The following is a 17,901-nucleotide window of genomic DNA, read 5'->3' as shown; positions in this document are numbered from 1 at the left end:
GGAAGTGCTCTGGCTTTTCAATTCTCTCCTGCAAACGGTCTGAAAACATCAAAGCAGCTCAAATATCTGTCATTTTGTCATTCCTCTTTCTCTTTGGCTCACTTTCTATTATCCGGGAGAAAGAGCAGAATATTTTACACCTCATTGACTCAATTGAGATGGGAAATATCCTCTGGACAGACGTAAAGCCTCTGCCTCCTAACTCCACACGTGTCGACAGGTTTTCTACAAGTTCGGGGGCCGTGTCTCGGTTCGGCTGACCCCCTCCTAAACCGCACTTTCCCCAAGCAAATCTTTGACCTTCGGCTGATTTATTAAAGTGCTTCCTCAGTGTTTTCCATTTGTACTTAGTATTCAAGTCTCCTCTCAGGCCTGTCTCCTTGGGTACTTTCTGCATCCGCGGGGAGTCAAGTAAATGTCATTTTTTCTGGGAGATAATTGGACACAGGAACATAGCGGGAGGGATTTTCTCCGTGCTTCACTCTGACAGCCTGACATCCAGGTTAACGTCTGTTCACATCGGCACCGATGCACCGGGAAATTTTTGGCCTGACACGGACGATCTGACATCTTTTCTTCCTCTTTTTCCATTGCTGAGCATTGTGCTCTCCTTAACCTTTTCAGTCAATTTACTCATTAAAATTCAGCGCTGATGAATATTATAGAGGCGGACGGATAAACATCTCTTTGGGACTCAAAAGAGGTTCAAAAGTTCATCCGGCGGTCAAACATTTAACCATACTATAGCTCGTAAAATGTGCGTAGACGAGCAGGTTTTGAAGCTCTATTCATTGCAGTACGTCGATTTTACAGTTTTCAAACCTCCAGAATCTCCTTCAAGAAATCACTCTGTTTATTTATATATGAGAAGACACATAATCATTTTGTTTTAGGAATTTGGAAACCATAACCATTTCCTCATACGTGGAAACACACGTCCTTGCAGACCAATCTTCTGACTTAATGTCTCCCAGGCGATGCTGCTCTAGAAATACAGATCCACCATACTCACCTCAAGGTCAGCAGTAGCTGTACCTAGAAGAGAAAAATGGAAATTTCAAACACAAACTGAGCAAACTCCATCTCCTGATTAAAAGAGATGTCATCGAAGAAGCTCCAGAGCAGTCTCTAAATGGACCTTGAGATGAGACAGTTTGGTCGGTTTCCAAGGTCAAGAGTGAACTCTGAGATTATTTTTAGACAGCTTTAGAATCTATTGATCTCTTCTACAAACGGCTATGTAATTTTTCATTCTTCACCCACCCAGCCATGCTAGCAGCTCGGGGCTGTACAAGCAACATTTTAGTTGGAAGGGACAGTGAGGACATATTTAGACTTGAATGCAAACTACTTGCTGCCAAAATGTTCTGAATGTATCTGCATAAAGTGCACAGTCGATTAATATAGTTACTGTCTATCTGTGTGGCCTACAATATCTCCTCCTGGCAGCAAAAAAATTAAATAAAAACAGCGTTAGAGTGGCATCAGTGACATCTTCTCCAAAACACATTTGGCAATTCAGACTAGTAATATAAAGTAATGGACTGCACTTATATGGCGCCTTTCTTGTCTTCCAACCTCTGAAAGTGCTTTAAATTACATGTCGCATTCACATACATTCACAAGGTGCCAGCTCCTCGTCAGAAACGTACTAACTCAGTTCACTCACACACACACACACACACACACACACACACACAGCATCGGGAGCTATTCGGGGGTTCAGTATCTTGCCCAATGACTCTTTGACATGCAGAAGGAGGAGCTCAGATTTATGATCTCTGCTGCTCTTCAGGTTGTTAGAACACGTTTTAATGATTTTCTTGGGGGGGGGATTTTGTTTTAAGCTCATGAAATAATTAGTAATATTTTATTAAACTCTGTTTCTTCATGTTGCTCTAACATTTTGGCGATTGTCAGATATCTTTAAAAGCCAGTACATACTGCGAATTGGCATACAACCTCAGTAGCCACGCCGTGATGTAGTTACTTGAAGTCCTTTTTATGTGGTGTTATTTTATGGTTTCCTTTTATTCCTCAGCATAATGATTTTACTCTAAAAGGTGTCAGTATGAGGAGTGTTAATGAACCTCGATGGTGTTTCTGTCTCTGTAGCACATTTCTCCTCTACTCCCCCACATCATCTGACCGTTTGATTGACAGGGAGGCTTTCTTTTATTTCAGTGGGTGGTGAGTTACATAAGGCGGAGAGTTGATGGAGGGATGATTGCCCTCTGTGCTGCTTCTTCCCATACAGCCCTCCAAGTAGCCCTGGACATGTAAGGGCTGCCAGTAATCCATTTTAGCCATGGGCTAAAGCAGCACATAGTGAAAAATGCCCGAGGTTTTTATTTAACTACTTCAAATATGTCAAGGTCATTATTGAGCTTCAGTGCTACCCTTGTTATTAAATCAAGTGTATTGTTCCTGACAGTTGGTTTCACTGATTTTATTTTGTTTAAAAACACTAAAATTCGGTTCAAGAAAATTCCTAGAAGAAAACACACTGAATAAAAATTATCTCACTATTGTGCTAAAATGACTGAAACATATAATTTTTTCAGCAGAATGTAAAACAAAATTAATTATCATTTATTGCTGTGCAGTCACAGTCACTACTGTGTTTTGCAGCTTTTAGCAACAAGGTGGGAGTACTAAAAGATGTAAAAAATACAACTTAATGGTGGTTCTTTATTTATTTAAATGTGACTACTTTAGGTCAGCAAAATAACAGTGTTAATAAATAATTAAATAAAGTGAATTTGAAGTGATTTCCCCACCAGAATTTTACTCCTGGCAGCGTGGTGACAGGGCTGGATTAATCCGCTTGCAAGCACCGGGGCAAAAACTGAGCTGTGGGCCCCTTTTGAGACCCCCATGTTTCCCAACTTGTATAAGACATGAGACTATGTAAGTTTTGAAAGTAGTAGAATCTTCTTCAAATGAAAAGCTGAGTTTGTGATCAATAAAATAAAATGTACCCTTCAATACTTGGTCTGGTATAATCAGTGGCTTACTGTATCGTGACTGATGTTACTAAGTTGTTTTGCTGACTGTCTTTACTTATGCTACTTTTAAGTGAAACAGGTGTAGTTCACGGCATCATTTTTAGAGCCAAAAGATGTATCATGTCATCCGATATGTGCCTTTGACATTTTTTTCCCAGTATAAAATGCAAAAAGACTTGTAGTGTTTACAGTTCTGATGTTTAGCTATTTATTTAATTTTTCTCTTTATTTTTCTCAGTGTTCATTTCTAGAATTGGTCGATACTGAAACAAAAAAGAACAATAATACAGTTTCTTACGTCAATATTGTTGTCACTAAAGCTACTAGCTGCAGGGAATCTTGGGAAATGTAGTTGAGTTCAATGTGTGAGGTGTTCCTGCTTTTAGGCTCTTTCAGTTTATATAATCAGTTAATCCCAAACTAATTGCGACTGCTTAAAGTGAATCAGCGGGCCCCCCTCTGAGAGTCCCCAAGGGCAGTCGCTCTCTCAGCTTAATCCAGGTCTTGTGTTTATTTTAAACCGTATAGAAAACAGAAAATTAACTGAGTAGAGAAAATAGGAAAAATCCAAATAAGTGAATTGTTATGAAGTTTAAATGTGGGTGGGGATGGTGCACTTGGACACGTGACATCAGTATTTCCTAAAAAAACCTTTGCTACGGCCCTGCCATCCATCCACTACGTCGCCATAGCAACCTTGAGAGAAAACCCAGTGTGTACAGTACTAAAAATGGATTGTTAGAAATGTCATTTGGAAACTCTTGGAATTCTCCTCCATGCACGCCAGTCTTTAAAAATCATTACCACCGAAATTAGAAAAGTGGAATAATTCATTGACATGGTTCGGGCATTTCTTTGTACCGATTATGAACAGTAATAGCTTCCTCAGGGGGCCTTAAATAGAAAACCAAGGCATCCATCAACCACTAATGCTTATGGTATCATTGAATAGATAATTACCTTCAGGCCATTTATGTGCCATCCACTTGGAACAATCACTGAGAAAATTCAGCTGAATGCTTTAAAGAGGTCCACCGTGTAACCTTTAGGAGGATGATATTCATAGGTATGTTTAAATTAGTGTGTAATTATATATATATTATAACTTTTTAATACTTTTATTGCAATGATTTCATGGTTCCACAAAATATTCAGCTAATTTACATGTTTTTGCAGCCATTATTTTTGCGATCTAAACACCTGGTGCTACAAACAAATAGAGAGAAAGCCAAGCTACTCTGTAACTACAAATTCCCCAATTTATGTAAGCATACATACCCATATATGTGCATATATGTGCACATGGGTAAGTGTTTATGTCTACTAGCCTACATCCAAGCCTTTTGCACTATTTATATTTAATTTCCACTTTAGTAGTTTTAGTTTAGTTTTTTAGTTTTAGTCAAGTTTAATTTGCTTATATATTTTGCACTCCATGTCCTACTTGAACAATGCATGGTGTATATACTTTAATTTATAGTTTTATATCTTCTAATATTAATAATATTAGTAATATTTTTATTGTGATATTCTTTGTTCTCTGTTTTTGCACTACTTTGCCCTATTGCTGCTGTGTCAACCTGAATTTCTCCTAAGGGGGATAAATAAAGGAATATCTTATCTTATTTTCTTGCCACCATAGTTTCTCCTACACACTTGGACGTTGTGTAGGAGAAAGTTCACATTGGTACGAGCTAGAGGGATATACAATATATAAAAAACCAACCACAATAATAATAAAATGACCAAAAAAAAGTCAAATAAAACAAATAAAACTAGCAGACGTGTCTGGTAAGAATGATATACAGCAATAAAAACCTTCAAATAACCACAAAATAATAAAAAGAAGTATGCCAAGCAGGACATACTGCAACAGTAAAAGCAATAAAATGTACTAAAGGTTTATACCTACCTGCATATTCTATCTATCTATCTATCTATCTATCTATCTATCTATCTATCTAGTCCTTTAAAATATAAGTAAACAACTACGCTAGCATCTTATGTTGCAAGATACGTTGTCAGTGATTCTTATTGATTACCAGAAATAAAGCCGTGATATGAATTGCAATGATCCAACCATGTGAGTCTGTATTCTCAGCTGGATTTAAGAGTGTAATCCTCGCTAACATAATTATCTCTCTCCTTCTTTCCATGCTACCGGACCTGATCTCCCCGTTGTCCACTACAGGTAAGCCTCTTTGTGTTGCGCTAACACCGAGCCGAGCACATTTCTCTCACTTTACTCGCAGCGTAATGGTTTAGGCTGTTTGCCAAGCATGAAAACAATTTACCGCAGACTAACAAGTTGTGAAATTGGAATCTGTACATTTTCCAACTGTATTACAGCCAGTGGATGTGCTGGCTTTATTTCATTGCTCTGAAGTTGGCAGCATAAAAAGCAAACGATATTTTGCTGGTATGTTGTGTAACAGATTAGAGGAAGCAAAGAGAAAATCCTCTTCTCTCTTTGTGTGACATCTCATTACTGGCCTGTAGCTGATTATTCCTTTTATTATGTTTTGTTCTTTTAACAGTTTAGAAAGTGTGATATCTCATTACCAGGCTGGTATTTTTGCTTCTAGTTGTCCATTGTTTTTTTAACTCTCAGGTGGTTTGTTATATCTAATTCATGCTTCAGTGAAGCGCTGCTTCCTTTAGTTCCTGCTTTAAATTGTTTAGTAAAAAAGCAGCTGTATCCTTTCAAATCTTTCTCTTTAGATCTGGACTTCATTATTATCCGTCTCTTAATAGTTATCACATTTAGTTTTTTTAATCTTCCACTCTGTGTTCCTGTGTTTGTGGAGCTGCCCTACAATATTTGAACATGTATTATCTGGGAGTAGCCTGGTGTATCAGATGAATAACTGAGGTTTGCTGAATAATATAACTCAACAGCCATCTGTGACCTGCTCTTATCAAAAACCTGGACCTCTTTTGCCCTCTAAAAATCACAGAGATTTTAAACTGCCCCGCAATCAGTAGAGCACATTTCAAGAAAACTATGGAGGTTGGAGTTAGTTGGTAACAGCTGGCTGTGCATTTCAGTTTGGACTTGTAAAGCCATTAAGCGCTCAGGGTGCCGTGCAGGTCAGCAAACCTGATGCAAACCTTTCTCTGTCTGCATTAATATTTCTGAGCATGGGCTGTTCAGCTGCTGATGCTCTTAGTTATTCTTTCTATTTTTCCTAAAAGTGTAAAAATGGTTCAAACATTGTGTCTGTGTGCTGTAACATGAGCTGTAAATGTGAGCATGTCCAGTTAGGATGTTAACTAGTAGTAACCTAACCCAGTGTCACCCCCAAAGGTCATAACATGTATCCAGTGTGTAGTAGAAGCAGATACTGGATGCTAATAGTGCAAGATAACATTAGCAGCTCTGTCCTGCTTTGAAATGGATTTGGAGACGTTTTTCACTCCAGGCAAACTCGTTATCTGAGATTGGACAAAGACATCGGTTAGTCCTCATCCTGAAAACCTTTTTTCTTGGAACATTTAAAGTGAAAAACACGGTTTAAAGATTCAAGCAATAAAACTCTCCATTGCTTTAAAAAGTACTTCAGCTGAGAATTAAAACAAGGTTTTATGAGGAAATGAAACAGTCTGAGCTTTCGTTGTAATTAGGACTAACTGCAATACAAGAGCAATGCTTATTTCCATGTCTGCTACATAGACCACATTTATCCTCAATCTTCCAGCACAGCATGATGTATGTAGCCATCAAGAGCATATTTTAGACCCCTTTGTCAGTTGTAATCGTTAAAAAGTAACCATTCAACCCACTCATGGAGCGTACGTTAGCTGGATTAGCCACTTTCAGTCCAGTTATTAGACTATAAGACCGCTTTTGTCTACCTCTATTTGAAATCAAGGACCATTTATTATAAAGTGCCACTATTGTCATTGTGAAAGACCTTATGTGCTGTGTGAGAGACAGACGCAGCAATAGTAAGTAAGAGCATTGCTATCGTTAGCAGGTCAGATAAGATGCAAGAAATGTGAAGTTGGCCAACAAGATACAATCAAACACATATAGTGAACATATGGTATATATTATTAATGAATGAGCATCAATCTTTGTCTTTTTCTTCCTTATAAGTGATACCAAATGATATAGTTTGGGTCATATTGAGCGTATGCAGTACTATATGTAGACGATGACGTTTTCTGTTTCAAACATTCGTTCTCCAGCTTTGTCATTTGCATGTCTCCAGTTAGGATTCCCATTAGCTGCTTCGAATGCTGCTGAGTGTTTCATGTATTTGCTTTAATGTGTCTTCCAGGAGGGATTTAGGGGCTTTGATGCCGCAGCAACACTGTGCTCCGGCCACCATTCAAAATTATTGCCCACCGAGTTCCAAATGCAGGCAGAAATTGGCTTTGGTGAGAAAAATAAAATGGGGTCACCGACTAGTTGGGTGGTTATTTATTTCAGAATTACTGCCAGGCTGTGTTTTCTGTGCCAGCTGAGATTATGCTGGAAGAGTAATATGACCCCTGTATGACCCACCAAAAGACTGATGTGTAGACGTAAGGAAATAAAACCAAGATAGTAAAATCCAACAAAAAGAAATGCAACAGTCTGAAGTCTGAAGCCGGTAACAGCTGTGATGTGTTTTCAGCAACACAAACATACTGAGGAATTTTATTTTTCCGTAAGATGTGGCATGATGCAGTTTAATGGCCAGTAAGAAATATGTTTGGATGGTAAATTTCTCAGTTTACCTGTCACTGGCAGATGGGTCAGAAAGTAAATTTTGGTTCCTGGCTCCGGCTGTCGGGCATCATGCCTTGCAAAGTCGTCTAAGCATCAGATGGCTGAAATTAGCATGATGAATGCAGTGGGGGCTATTCATCATAGCAAGAGGCTCTCTATCAGAGTGTAATTACCACTCTGCCAATGTTTGCTCGTCTCACAGATCAAAAGGAAAAAAGGCACAGATTCACAACCTTGAACTTCCCCTTCATGTTGCAAAACATTTGCTGTCATGTTCGTCTTCTTTTAACTTTTAAATGTCAGTTTTCTCGTGTCGTCAGGCTTGTTAGAGGGTGAAGAAACTATTGCATTATTCAAACTTTTCTAAAAGAGACATCTTTAAAATGTTTCTGACATTAAAGCGACGGTATGTAAGATTTGGCATTTGTTGATATTTGGCGCCACCAGCTGCTGTTGTAAATAAGGACAGCTGTACACGTGCATTTCGTTGGATTACATGACTTAATGATCAGAAGACTAAAAGGCCGGTCCAACATGAAGTCTTGTCTGGCGGCTTCTCTCTTCCTTTCTCTTCCTAGCTTCCTCCATCGTCCTCTTAGGTCTCTTTAACTCTGCCATTAGCTTTGTCCATAGACGCTGCTGGGCCCGGTTACATTGCCAGTTCTGGCCTGGTTCCACGTTGATATCTCCCCCCAGCCCCATCGGAGGCCTGAAATCAGAATCAGAATCAGAATCACTTTTATTGGCCGGTTTTGTGCGCACATACAAGGAATTTGACTCCAGTTTTACGTTGCTCTCAATGTACAAACACAGACTAACAGCATGAATAAACAGTACAAGTTCAACAAAAAAGACATAGACTTATATGTGCAGTTATACATATCTATAAACAAACATTTGTAGACAGTAGATAATAGTGCAATGGTGCAGTAATGGTGCAGAAATCTTCCCCTTCCCCAAGGTCCAAAGCTCCTGTGCTACCTATGTGAACACCTACACTCCCCTGGTACTCTGTGAGCACCCAGTCCGGAGCGTACAGGGCAGTAAAGCTAAGCTACATTAAGCTGCAATTTACTGCCCATCAGGAAACTTTGTAAAATCACAGAGAGTTGAGTTTATTTTCTTCATAAAATATGATCCAGTTTCACCAGAATCAGTGACGTTGGTGGTGGTGTGTGACTGTTGCCGTAAAGCGAGCCCGGAGCACAAAGTTACATAATGCAGTGCAGATTGGGAATGACACTATTACAACACAAAATGATAGAGAAGATGTTATTTTAAGGTGGAAAAGTTACACAATGTTGCTTTAAACAGACATCCACTTTACCAGCCAGTCGAATGCTGGAGGGGAAACCTACACTGCTGAGAATGAGGAGGACAGGGTTAATAATACACCATTCGCCCTTAATGCTGACTTTTTAGCAAAATAAAATGGTTCATTTTGTTTGTGAATGAATTAAACCTAGTGTGAGATTTAAGTTCGGAACACCCACCTACTTTTCTGACTAAGGAAGGATTAATGACGAAGAAAAATAATAATAAAAATACACTTTTCAACACTTTTCTCTAAATTATGAAAAGTTCATTATCCAGGAAAACAACATTCGTCACACTATTTCTTCTATTTGTAGTACATAGTATATTGCATTTTCCATTAAGTTTCCCCAGTTACTGTAAGTATGTGTGAAGTGCAATATATAATGAGGAGCAGGAAAAGTCTGGGCTCTATACATTGACGTATACAGTAGCTGTAGGAGGTGATAAATCCTACTTGCTGTAACGACATTATAGCTTCTGCCACCACAAATAAACCAACAATTGCACACTGTTTGCCTCCACCCACCACCTTAGGTTTCCTTACGATGGACTGAAGACACCTAAAGACTTCATCTTCAGTTTATAGTGGCTCCTGATGAAAGCTAAAGAAATGATTGCATTTGTGAAATACCCGCCTAGTGCAACACTTCAAGAAACTGAAAGCATTGTTTTTTTTTTGAAGAAATACCTTCTGGCGTTTGTTAGATACAAAGAAAAAGCTCCGTTAAAAATGATGTATGGCTTTGGCTTGTTTCTTGCATAGTGCATAAGGTGTGTCTGCTAACACCTTAATCCCACGTGTAATGGTATTTCTGCCAGTGACCTCGGTCAGCTAGAGAAAAAATGGTTGAAATGCTACATTATATTACAGTAAAAGTGATTTATCATTCAGCCCCGGAGGAACAGGAAAGGGTTTAACGTTTCCCCTGATGTGAAACGGCATTAGAGGGTTGAATTTTGTTCAGCTCGCTCCCAACACTCATTATTTTCATTTATTCTGAATTCTTCCAGCCTAATCACATTCAAATAGCACAGCTAGGTCTCGATTTCGTTGGTGCAGCGGGGTGCCTTTTCCACTTTCTTGCCCTCTTTTTCTTGCTTCTACCCTTCTTGCTATAGGTTGCTTAAGCCTCTCGTAGTAAAATCCTGTTAGTATTCATGCGGCGGCTGCCCTCTGACTTCTGCATTTGTCATTTAAAGGGATATAATTAGCTAATGGAGTGTGTCTGACTCAGGTCAGTTAGTCAGAGGCAGAGTTCTAGTCAAAAGATTCAACCAGCCCCACAATTCCATTTAGCCTGAATATGATTTAACTCGCTGGATGTTGGCTGCTGTTGCTTTTGCTTTTAAAGAGCCCCTTGAATGAGTGAATGCCAGAGCACAGAGGAGCAGCTGCTATAAATGATACAATTGAGATGAAATACGTGTTGAGACTAGATAAAGTTTATTTGGCTGAAAGTTCTTTACTTTAAAAGTTATGCACATTTTTTTGAAGGCAGAAAATGTAAAGTAAATCCTCACGGACATCCACTGTGCTGTTTCTAATCACTAATTGCTGCAGAACTGGGTTTATTATTTCGTTATTCCCCACCTGTTGACCTAGATTTCATCTCAAGAGTAACCCGTGTTTCCTCGCAGTGCAGCTCCACACACCGTAATGCTCTGCACTTATAAACAAAGTTACATAACATGTCAGGGCGCAACGGCGAGAGCCAAAATTCTGCAGAGCATTTTAGAAGCATCTCTGCAGCTTGCTCGGTGAATAATTCAGAGCCGCTACCATGAAGATGCGTAAGCCGCAGCCCTTGTGTTACGTGTTTGCTGTCATGTTTCTTCGTGAAGGACAAGGGTACGCTGGCCACTGGGGGGTCAGGGAGAGATCCCCCATGCCAGGGTTACACAGGCTTTTTGGCTGCAGAGCAAGCAGACTTAATCAGTTGGATACTGTTGGATGGCTGCCTTTCGAGGGTCAGTGGTCAAAGTCATGAAGGCAACTTCTGCATGCAAGATGCAAGAAGTGGATAAAAAGTGTTTTCTAGAGTCTATTTGGCCGCTGCAGGTCTCTCTGAACTTTGTGAAATGTATTTATTGGGCTTGTCATGCATCACCTAATCCAATCCTTTCTAGTGGAATACCAAAGATAAGTCCATTTTTTAAACGTTCACTCCTGTATTCAGTGACTTTAAAGTGATTTTATGAGATAGATGTCCAGAGTTTAAAGTTATAATCCTTCAAATTTCGGTCCCGGTTGATTTAACGACACCAGTGTGGATTAATACCACAGCACAACGCTCTTTGAGCAGCCAGTTTGTTGGAAATACAACAGAAGAGCAGCTGTATCTGTTTACAGTGCAGCCAAACAAACTTGCTCTGTTTCAGTAGAGACGTCAGTCCATAATTATTATTATTATTATTTTTCATCATGCAATGATCAAAGTAGGACATCACGATGGGGCTAGCCTTGTGTAACACTTTAATCTGTCTTTCTGATAACATGAAATCTTCCCTGATTTTTAGTTATACAACAATTACTTTGTGTGCAATAAAAAATACAGCTCATATGAAAGTTTCTCTTCTAAAGTTGTTTTTTACAACTTTTTAGCTGCTGTCTGTTTAACCACAAACACTCAACCCGCCCATGGGTTCGCCTCTTGTTTCTAGAAGTGAGGTTTAACCTGCGATGGTGGAGTGCTTATGGGAAATTATGTTTGTTAAAGACTCTCAAAAACAGAAATATTGGACAAATAACAATATTTTTTTATTTCTGTCCTTATGGAGACATATAGAGTGAATACATGTCATAGTCTTGAGTAAGAGTAAGGCTGGACCTATTATTATTACATATATCAGTGGGATTTTGAATGAGGATTTGGTTTCTCTTTGGGTCCATATACAGCTCTAACCTTGTGTTAGAAGAGTCAGCAGTAAACAGTGAGGCTGTAATCAATAAGAAATACATTTACAAGTACACAATAACTACTATATAAATATTGTAAATACATTAAGATAGTCATAAATTGTATCAAAAACTGGGTTTGCTTTAATGAAAATCTTCAGCATTACAACTGCTGTTCTGCTCATACTCTGAGCATGTTGGTTGACTTGAAGCACTCTGGAAGAAGCCAGTCTCTTCCCAGAATACCCCTGTGGCCTCGCTGTTTCTCTGCACTGGGCCAGGCTGTCAGCCTTCCTCACATCAGCAGGGTGAGGCGGCCCGAGCTGAGAGGTCACGGCTGGACAATCTACTGTCTACATGTCTCGCCGGGACTCTGCCTCCCTCTCATAACTGTCAGGGAAAAAGATTAAGAGGTGTGTGTATGTGTGTGTGTGTGTGTGTGTGTTATTGCATAAGTGCTTGTGTGGAGGAAACAGGCTGACATCTAAACCAGTCCCAACCTTAAACATCTCCATTTTAACCTGTGGGTATAACTATAAGATTTGTTTCTCATAGAACTACTGACAGAAAGTCTCTCACTTCTTTTTCGAATGTAAAGCTTCCTGACACATCTCTAGAGATTTCCTCAATGAAGTGTCATTTTCTCAATAGTAGTGCAGTGATGTGTCTCTGGGCCATAACTGCCAGAGAGGACACAGAGGTTGTGTCCTCTGCAATTTTTTGGTCACGTCTACTTCCATTTTTCACACATAGCTGAGATTTAACTTGACTTTAGGAGGGGAGTCTCACATTGAGAGCTTTACAGTAAGGATGTGACAGTGAACTCTTCAATACAGGAGATCCAGTTTACCAAATTGTTCCGGTGTTATTGGTGTAATATTTACATTTCTGACATCAGGATATAATCTTAATACAATCTTTTTTTATTTACACTTAGCTACATACATGCATCTCTATTAGCACGCAGTCAGAAAACAGGTAGGGCTGAAAGCTTGGTCTTGCAGGTTGTGCAGTGGATACTGTTCGATTTTAGCAGTAACAGATGTGAGTGGGTTGTTTCTCATTCGGGGAGTCCCCAGTCATGTAAAATTGAAGGATCTCCCGTTATCTCTGTTCCCTCAAAGGTCAGCACCGTCCAGAAGATTTGCAGTTAGTCAATAGCTCATATTTATGCCGTAAAAGTTCCCTTTTGAAGCTGAAGCCAATACTATGCAAATGTACTGCACAATTTCACTAAAATGAATTGATTTTATTGTAAAATGTTGCCGTTATAAAAGCTGGTGTGACTGAGCCCTGAACCAAATCTGAAATGAGATTGCATCCAGCTTGTTTTTTTTGTTTTTTTTCTAGATGCAAATGTGGTAGCCTCTAACAAACTCTGGTGTAGAAGGTTTGCCAACCAACACAAATGCAAAGAGAAGGAAAAAACATTTCTGGATAACTTGGACGTAACTGACACATTAATGTGCATGTGGTATTAAGTTGGAACAATACCGATATATTGCCTTTTGTGTTGTTTGGTCCATGAAATCTGGTATATTTCCATACAGGATATTCTCTAGTCTGGAATGAAGTTTTGTATAGACATTCATGGTCCCTTCTCTGACCTTTCCTCTAGAGATACAATGGAAATTTGTTGAACTTGAACTGTCCCTGTAGCACCACCAGCAGATACTGTATATCTCAACATGTATTTGATGGATCGGGACAAACTCTTACAGACATTCATGGTCCTCGATGGATGAATCCTGTTGACTTTAGCTTCCCTGTCTTTTCCTCTATCGCCACCAGCAAGCTGACCCTTTAATTTACTTATTTAAAATACTTTTACGTTTATGATCGTGTTTGTGTATAAACTAAGATTTGTTAGCGCTTCACTCAAAGCACCAAGAGTTTCTGAGTATCGATCGTGGTTCACAAGTCAATTTTTTCCCCCTGCAGTTGAACAATGAGTTTTAAATTTGGCTTAAACCACCCACATACTCCTGTATTGCCAATGAACCTCTGGTCCTCAGTCCTGGTTACCATATTTGTTTTTAAAAAGTAACCTAACCACCTCCTTAAAAAAGTTTTGCTGACATTCGGCTGTTTCTCCAGGACCCTGTGACCCCATATGTTAAGTACTTTGGGTCCAAGTCCAAGTGAAGTTACAAGTCTTCATGAGCAAATGTTATGTACCGTAAGTTCTTTGTCTTTCAGGTCTCAGTCATTCAATTATAATACAACAATGTTTAAATAGTTAGTTTCCAAACCTGTGTTAACAGTGTTTTTGCTCAGTTTTTACTGCTTACTAAGTCCTTTCGATGATCAGGCCTAATAATTAAATATTCAAGCTGCCTGCCACTGTGTAGTTTTGGGATTTTTATCAGGTCAAAACTTGAGACTTCAATATTTTTGCTCTAGTTTCGGGTCAAGTCAAATCTTTAGGGAGTCAAATCTAAAGTAAGTCAAGTCTCACAGCAGCCAAAGTCCAAAGTCTGAACTCTTCATTTTTGTGACTTAAGTTTTATTTGAGTCCAAGTCTCATGTCTCGTGTCTCCAGCTCTAATGGTTAGGTTCCTGACCTATCTCATCCTATTATTTTTTTTTTATCGCGTCAGTAGAAAAAGATGACATATTAAAACCAGATGTGAGGCTGAATTACTTGTTAAAAGGGAGAGTGCTCAACAAATGGTTTTAACCACATGGCACTATGAATAAACTAATGTGCCAGATAGTGCATTTATTCTTCCACTTATTTTTCCACACTGTGTCCTACAGATTTACACCCTGAACTGAATATATTAACTCGTATGAGGTATAGATCACTTTTTTTTTGGTGCCCTAACAAGAAAGACAGCTCCCTCTTCCTCCGATGACATAAACCTTCCTCTTTTATCTCTTTGCTGGTCCAATCTCTTAATTATCCTCTGTTGCTAAGGCAGCTTTTTTCTTTTTTATTCTTCAGACAAGTGATCCAACAGATAAGGCAGCTGAGGGATAAAAGATCGATTGGAGTGAAGCGCTGCTGCAGGGGCTGAATTAGAATTTGTCGCAGTCCCCCCCTCGCTTTCACTTCACAGAAGATCATCTGCCACAGACACACACAGGCAGAGAGACATCCACTCACATCGAGAAATAAAAGGGAAAAAAAATGGAGAAACAATCAAGTTCAAGAAGAAAGAAAAGGAGCTCATTTCCTTTACTGCCTGTGTGTGTGTGTGTTAGCAGCAAAGTGTGTGAGAGTGCTCGACATCGCTGATATGTTTCTTTAGGGGGGCGAGGGATCATTCTGTATTTTCTGTGGCAGTAAATTAGACAGCTGCGGCGCGTCCAGCAGAGGTATTAATCAGGAATGGCTGCCCCTGTTGGCTTCACTGAGTCAGGATTGACTCTCCTGGAGGGGATCAATTGAATCAGCCGTGACTCACACGGTCTCACATTGCAGTGATCAGGGAGTCGTCGTAGCTTGACTTGTAGATTTAGGGGAGGGAGCAGCAACAACTCCTCGGAGGGGAGCTGCAGGGTCTAGCCAAGAGAATTGGGGCTTTGTAAAGAGATTCGAATTTGCTCTGAAGATTTTCATTTTGCTGGATTTCTGAAATATGCTCTGTTAAACTCTCATATTGATCTGAAGAGGGAGAGGAGAAGGACAACTCCGTTTTGGCGATGACAGTGAACAATGGCCTTTTTAAAAGGCAATCATAGAATCCTTCAGTATGCTCCTGGCCACCTTTCACCTGACCTTATGGATTATTTGAAGGCACTTTGTTTGGAAAGTGCTGTGCTTTTCATTTGTTTGCTGTGTCCATTTCCCTGTTCATTCACCTTATCTATAGTACTATATAGATTAGCACATCATTGATACACAGTTTGTGTCTTAGCCGGGTTTTCACAACAAAAATACGTCACTGTATTCACCCAGTACCCAGTTCCATTCTGGTAGACAGAAAGTAGTATTATTGTTGCCAAATTGGACCACAAATAACAATAATAATAAGCCAGTGCAGCTAAACCGGTATCTGCTCATCGGTGAGTCCGGTCACCTCATCGTCCACTGGGATCATCGCCAAAGCATGGTGTTTACAGAGCGACAGGTAAAAGGAGAGATCTGGGGTAGCTGGTCTCTAGCACACAGACAGTAAGAGGTCTCACTCTGACACTGTTTCCCAGAACCATAAATGTCCCCCACACAGTCATTCCCTTCTTATTCTTCTACTTCGGGTTAGACTACACATATTGCTGCCATACTGTCTGTTATTAATGTTCCTTTGATAGTTACTTATAGTTTTTATATGCTCCAATACTTTATTCAGCTTTCTTTAATCATTTTAGTCCAGTTATCCATGTTGAGTAAAGTTCACAGAGTAAAACAATTTGTTTCCTTATTTTAAATTATAGATTTTGGGGTTTTTGGAATGTCGGTCAAACAAAACAAGCAATTTTCACATTCTGGGTCATATAGTTCTTAGATAGCAGCCTGTAATGAGGATATTAAGCTGCTGTGTATCGATTTTAGTAAATAAACCACATTATTCATGCTATTAGTAAATATATCTGGACTGTTTTATTGTTTCTTGGGCTGAATGTCTGGTTAGCCTCACACCATATATAGAAGATCATTTACAGCCATTGTTACATGATCTGTGTCACAGGTGGCAAGTGTGCGCCCTACGTTTAAGGTTTGCATTAATAATTACATGTATTGGTGTCTGAGGAAACATAATGGTACTCAGATTCTGTTTTTCTTCAGCCTGTCACAATGTTCCTTTTGATTGTAAACCTTCCCTGCCAGTAGTTTAAATGATTATTCCTACAATAACAGCACCATAACCCATTGATAATGTTTGGTTAAATTTAGACTTTTATGGCCACCTGGTTCAGATTAAAGAAACACACCCTTTCACAACCTTCAGTGCAAGCGTGCGCCACAATATTTCCATCACTGTCGCTGAGAGGAATCAGTGTGTTTTGTAAATAAGTTTAAACATAATTATTCATTATCACCTTGCCTTCCAGTGTGCAATTAACCTAAGCTCGACCCAGCGGCAGTGACTGCAGCTCTCCTGATAATCAGCAGTGAAAAATAATCTCGACAGCCGCGTTGGTGATGAGTGAGGCAGAAGGAGTGATTATTGATCTTGCGCGGGTTGTGATGGCAGAAATCATTCAGCCCATCCAGCCAGAGTGGACACTGCCCGGAGGAAAACATGCATCGATCTTACTGTAACAACAACAACAACTCTGTTTTCAGAAATATTATCTCTAAATAACAGCTTCTGCTACTTTGTTTTGCTGTTCATATGCACTTCGTTTACAGAAGTATCTGCTTTGATATTGTTACAGTAAACAGATATATAAAGTTTCAACAAGAGACAAGTAAGCCGAACATTTCCGAAAAGGTATGGCTTTGCTTATAACTGAAGGACACCACACTTAAATGAGCATTAGTCTAATTCAGTTACTCCATCAAGCTGTCATTTTCACCATGAGCCCTGGCGTACGCTGTTAAATCAAACTGTGCAGTGCTCTAACAAAAAAAATCTCTCACAGTTTTTGATTGGCGGTGCAATTAGAGCACAAAATAAAGAGCCACTCTAAAAAGAGGATGACTCGCTGCTTTCATGACGGAGAAAGTTCGGAACCATTTTGGTTTGGTTATTCCACCAGAAAATGCAAGACTAAATCACCATGTGTAGCTGAATGCACACACAGGAAGTAACTACTGTATATAGTATGTAGAGTAGCAGAATTTAGCACTTTATACTGCACTTGACATAAAACATATAACATACGGATATACTGTCTTACTGTCTTCTTATCAAGTCATTATAGTCTGTAGTTGAGTCATTTTAGTTGTTATTTCTTCTGACAGGTGAAAACCCAGAGCAGGAAGAATAGTTGAACAATTAGATTTTCATTAGAAGCTTGCTGAACATCCTCTGCTCCTTCTTATCATTGAATGTGGAGGAAATATTTGTTTA

The 17,901-nt window shown here is 39.3% G+C and overlaps 2 protein-coding genes across 3 annotated transcripts in view; both read left to right on the top strand.

Moving 5' to 3' along the window:
- The window catches only part of LOC127359280 (ankyrin repeat and BTB/POZ domain-containing protein BTBD11-A), a 168,437-nt gene that overhangs the window by 50,877 nt on the left and 99,659 nt on the right, over positions 1-17,901 (top strand). The gene's annotated exons all lie outside the window — the stretch shown is intronic.
- igf1 (insulin-like growth factor 1) overlaps positions 2,057-17,901 on the top strand; it is a 153,055-nt gene continuing 137,210 nt past the window's right edge. The window contains exon 1 of the mRNA XM_051393204.1: positions 2,057-2,183. Within this exon, the coding sequence (XP_051249164.1) occupies positions 2,072-2,183 (112 nt within the window). The 5' untranslated portion in view covers positions 2,057-2,071. The remainder of the gene's footprint in view (positions 2,184-17,901) is intronic.

This window comes from Dicentrarchus labrax, unplaced genomic scaffold (assembly GCF_905237075.1).
Source record: "Dicentrarchus labrax unplaced genomic scaffold, dlabrax2021, whole genome shotgun sequence".
NCBI lineage: Eukaryota > Metazoa > Chordata > Actinopteri > Moronidae > Dicentrarchus > Dicentrarchus labrax.
The sequence above is the reverse complement of the archived record's forward strand: the minus strand, read 5'-3'. Positions and strand labels throughout refer to the sequence as shown.